Source organism: Salvelinus fontinalis, chromosome 4, assembly GCF_029448725.1.
Source record: "Salvelinus fontinalis isolate EN_2023a chromosome 4, ASM2944872v1, whole genome shotgun sequence".
Classification (NCBI taxonomy): Eukaryota; Metazoa; Chordata; class Actinopteri; order Salmoniformes; family Salmonidae; genus Salvelinus; species Salvelinus fontinalis.
The window spans coordinates 83,330,593-83,335,592 of record NC_074668.1 but is presented as its reverse complement, the minus strand read 5'-3'; the positions used below and the strand labels follow the sequence as shown (position 1 = coordinate 83,335,592).

Sequence of the window (5,000 nt, the reverse complement as noted above, 5' to 3'; positions counted from 1 at the left end):
GTCTGTAAACAATTCTGGTCAAAACCTCTATGGGTCCTGGTCAAAACCTCTATGGGTCCTGGTCAAACCCCTCTGGGTCCTGGTCAAAACCCTCTGGGTCCTGATCAAAACCCTCTGGGTCCTGGTCAAAACCTCTATGGGTCCTGGTCAAAACCTCTAAGGGTCCTGGTCAAACCCCTCTGGGTCCTGGTCAAAACCTCTATGGGTCCTGGTCAAAACCCGATGTGTCTTGATCAAAAACCCTATGGGTCCTGGTGTAAACCCTATGTGTCTTGATCAAAACCCTCTGGGTCCTGGTCAAAACCTCTATGGGTCCTGGTCAAAACCTCTATGGGTCCTGGTCAAAACCCTATGGGTCCTGGTCAAAACCCTCTGGGTCCTGGTCAATACCTCTATGGGTCCTGGTCAATACCTCTATGGGTCCTGGTCAAAACCTCTATGGGTCCTGGTCAAAACCTCTATGGGTCCTGGTCAAAACCTCTATGGGTCCTGGTCAAAACCTCTATGGGTCCTGGTCAAAACCCTATGGGTCCTGGTCAAAACCCTCTGGGTCCTGGTCAAAACCCTATGGGTCCTGGTCAAAACCCTATGGGTCCTGGTCAAAACCTCTATGGTTCCTGGACAAAACCCTATGGGTCCTGGTCAAAACCCTCTGGGTCCTGGTCAATACCTCTATGGGTCCTGGTCAATACCTCTATGGGTCCTGGTCAAAACCTCTATGGGTCCTGGTCAAAACCTCTATGGGTCCTGGTCAAAACCCTATGGGTCCTGGTCAAACCCTTATGGGTCCTGGTGTAAACCCTCTGGGTCCTGGTCAAAACCCAATGGGTCTTGGTTTAAACCCTCTGGGTCCTGGTCAAAACCCTCTGGGTCCTGGTCAAAACCCTCTGGGTCCTGGTCAAAACCCTATGGGTCCTGGTCAAACCCCTCTGGGTCCTGGTCAAAACCCTCTGGGTCCTGGTGTAAACCCTCTGGGTCCTGGTCAAAACCCTATGGGTCCTGGTCAAACCTCTATGGGTCCTGGTCAAACCCCTCTGGGTCCTGGTCAAAACCCTATGGGTCCTGGTCAAAACCCTATGGGTCCTGGTCAAACCCCTCTGGGTCCTGGTCAAAACCCTCTGGGTCCTGGTGTAAACCCTCTGGGTCCTGGTCAAACCCTATGGGTCCTGGTGTAAACCCTATGGGTCCTGGTGTAAACCCTATGGGTCCTGGTCAAAACCCTATGGGTCCTGGTGTAAACCCTCTATGGGTCCTGGTCAAAACCCTCTGGGTCCTGGTGTAAACCCTCTGGGTCCTGGTCAAAACCCTCTGGGTCCTGGTGTAAACCCTCTGGGTCCTGGTGTAAACCCTCTGGGTCCTGGTGTAAACCCTCTGGGTCCTGGTTTAAACCCTCTGGGTCCTGGTGTAAACCCTCTGGGTCCTGGTCAAAACCCTCTGGGTCCTGGTGTAAACCCTCTGGGTCCTGGTTTAAACCCTCTGGGTCCTGGTTTAAACCCTCTGGGTCCTGGTCAAAACCCTCTGGGGGGGGGGTTCAGTGTAAAGCAGAAACCTGTTGATTGGTGCTGAGTATTTCGTTGTCCTGCTGTGCCAATGTGTTTGTGTTGTGATTTGATTTGCCACTTGATCACACACCCCAGGTGGCTGTGTGTCCATGATGACGTACGTGTTCTGTGTGGTGCCATGCTCTGCTCAGTGAACACCTGCTGCTCTATGTCTGCTGACTCATTTAGACCGGAACGGGCCGTAGGACACACACACACACACACGCACACGCACCCGCACACGCACACGCACGCACACACACACACACACACACACACACACACACACACACACACACACACACACACACAGACCGCACACACACACACACACACACACACACACACACACACACACACACACACACACACACACACACACACACAGACCGCACACACACACACACGCACGCACGCACGCTCGCACACACACACACACACACACACACACACACACACACACACACACACACACACACAGACGCACACACACACACACACACACACACACACACACACACACACACACACACAGACGCACACACACACACACACACACACACACACACACACACACACACACACACACACATACACACACACACACACACACACACACCATTGTTAGGGACCCACAGTAAAGTAACAGTGTGTCTGTATTTAACTCCACTGATGAACCAGTCTTGAATGAGCACCTTCACCCTTTATCACAGGCATCTATTGTCCTGGAGGCCGAGCGGAAGGATTTACATTAGATGGGCCAGCGGGCAAAGTCACAATCGGCTATTAAATCAGATACATTCATAAACAACAACAACAACAAAAAGGTTAACAGGTTAAGGTTAGAGGTTAAGGTTAGGTTAGGTTAGGTTAGGTTAGCACACTCTCACACCGGCCCCAGTGCTGTAGGAGACAGGAGAAGGAGATGTATTAGAAAGAGCTCAGGCTCCACCCAGTGCATCTGTGAAATGAGGCCCTGTACCCCCTCCAAATGAGGCCCTGTACCTCCTCCAAATGAGGCCCTGTACCCCCTCCAAATGAGGCCCTGTACCCCCTCCAAATGAGTCCCTGTACCCCCTCCAAATGAGGCCCTGTACCCCCTCCAAATGAGGCCCTGTACCCCCTCCAAATGAGGCCCTGTACCCCCTCCAAATGAGGCCCTGTACCCCCTCCAAATGAGGCCCTGTACCCCCTCCAAATGAGGCCCTGTACCTCCTCCAAATGAGGCCCTGTACCCCCTCCAAATGAGGCCCTGTACCCCTTCCAAATGAGGCCCTGAACCTCCTCCAAATGAGGCCCTGTACCCCCTCCAAATGAGGCCCTGTACCCCCTCCAAATGAAGCCCAGTACCTCCTCCAAATGAGGCTCTGTACCTCCTCCAAATGAAGCCCTGTACCTCCTCCAAATGAGGCCCTGTAACCCCTCCAGAAGAGGCCCTGTACCCCCTCCAAATGAGGCCCTGTACCCCCTCCAAATGAGACCCTGTACCTCCTCCAAATGAGGCCCTGTACCCTATTCCAAATGAGGCCCTGTACCCCCTCCAAATGAGGCCCTGTACCTCCTCCAAATGAGGCCCTGTAACCCCTCCAAAAGAGGCCCTGTACCCCCTCCAAATGAGGCCCTGTACCTCCTCCAAATGAGGCCCTGTAACCCTCCAAAAGAGGCCCTGTACCCCCTCTAAAAGAGGCCCTGTACCCCCTCCAAATGAGGCCCTGTACCCCCTCCGAATGAGGCCCTGTACCCCCTCCGAATGAGGCCCTGTACCCCCTCCAAATGAGGCCCTGTACCCCCTCCGAATGAGGCCCTGTACCCCCTCCAAATGAGGCCCTTTACCCCCTCCAAATGAGGCCACTGGGCCTGGAGGTGGTACCATGTCCCGACTGTCCTCCACCCCACTGGGCCTGGAGGTGGTACCATGTCCCCAATGTCTTCCACCCCACTGGGCCTGGAGGTGGTACCATGTCCCCACTGTCCTCCACCCCACTGGGCCTGGAGGTGGTACCATGTCCCCTGTCCCCACTGGGCCTGGATGTGGTACCATGTCCCATGTCCCCACTGTCCTCCACCCCACTGGGCCTGGAGGTGGTACCATGTCCCCTTTCCCCACTGGGCCTGGAGGTGGTACCATGTCCCCACTGTCCTCCACCCCACTGGGTCTGGAGGTGGTACCATGTCCCCTGTCCTCACTGGGTCTGGAGGTGGTACCATGTCCCCTTTCCCCACTGGGCCTGGAGGTGGTACCATGTCCCCTTTCCCCACTGGGCCTGGAGGTGGTACCATGTCCCCACTGTCCTCCACCCCACTGGGTCTGGAGGTGGTACCATGTCCCCTTTCCCCACTGGGCCTGGAGGTGGTACCATGCCCCCACTGTCCTCCACCCCACTGGGTCTGGAGGTGGTACCATGTCCCCTGTCCTCACTGGGTCTGGAGGTGGTACCATGTCCCCTTTCCCCACTGTCCTCCACCCCACTGGGCCTGGAGGTGGTACCATGTCCCCTTTCCCCACTGGGCCTGGAGGTGGTACCATGTCCCCACTGTCCTCCACCCCACTGGGTCTGGAGGTGGTACCATGTCCCCTCTCCCCACTGGGCCTGGAGGTGGTACCATGTCCCCTTTCCCCACTGGGCCTGGAGGTGGTACCATGTCCCCTTTCCCCACTGGGCCTGGAGGTGGTACCATGTCCCCACTGTCCTCCACCCCACTGGGTCTGGAGGTGGTACCATGTCCCCTTTCCCCACTGTCCTCCACCCCCACTGGGCCTGGAGGTGGTACCATGTCCCCACTGTCCTCCACCCCCACTGGGTCTGGAGGTGGTACCATGTCCCCACTGTCCTCCACCCCACTGGGCCTGGAGGTGGTACCATGTCCCCACTGTCCTCCACCCTACTGGGCCTGGAGGTGGTACCATGTCCCCACTGTCCTCCACCCCACTGGGCCTGGAGGTGGCACCATGTCCCCACTGTCCTCCACCCCTACTGGGCCTGGAGGTGGTACCATATCCCCACTGTCCTCCACCCCACTGGGCCTGGAGGTGGTACCATGTCCCCACTGTCCTCCACCCCACTGGGCCTGGAGGTGGTACCATGTCCCCACTGTCCTCCACCCTACTGGGCCTGGAGGTGGTACCATGTCCCCACTGGGCCTGGAGGTGGTACCATGTCCCCACTGTCCTCCACCCCTGCTGGGCATGGAGGTGGTACCATGTCCCCTGTCCCCACTGTCCTCCACCCCACTGGGTCTGGAGGTGGTACCATGTCCCCACTGTCCTCCACCCCCACTGGGCCTGGAGGTGGTACCATGTCCCCACTGTCCTCCACCCCACTGAGAATGTGTGTGTGTGTGTGTGTGTGTGTGTGTGTGTGTGTGTGTGTGTGTGTGTGTGTGTGTGTGTGTGTGTGTGTGTGTGTGTGTGTGTGTGTGTGTGTGTGTGTGTAACCCTCTGTGTTCTCTCTCCTCAGT

General features: G+C 56.8%; 1 protein-coding gene across 1 annotated transcript in view; it reads left to right on the top strand.

The window, feature by feature from the left end:
- otud7a (OTU deubiquitinase 7A) overlaps positions 1-5,000 on the top strand; it is an 85,584-nt gene that overhangs the window by 39,745 nt on the left and 40,839 nt on the right. Inside the window, exon 6 of the mRNA XM_055918537.1 lies at position 5,000. This exon is cut by the window's right edge and continues 112 nt beyond it. Within this exon, the coding sequence (XP_055774512.1) occupies position 5,000 (1 nt within the window). The remainder of the gene's footprint in view (positions 1-4,999) is intronic.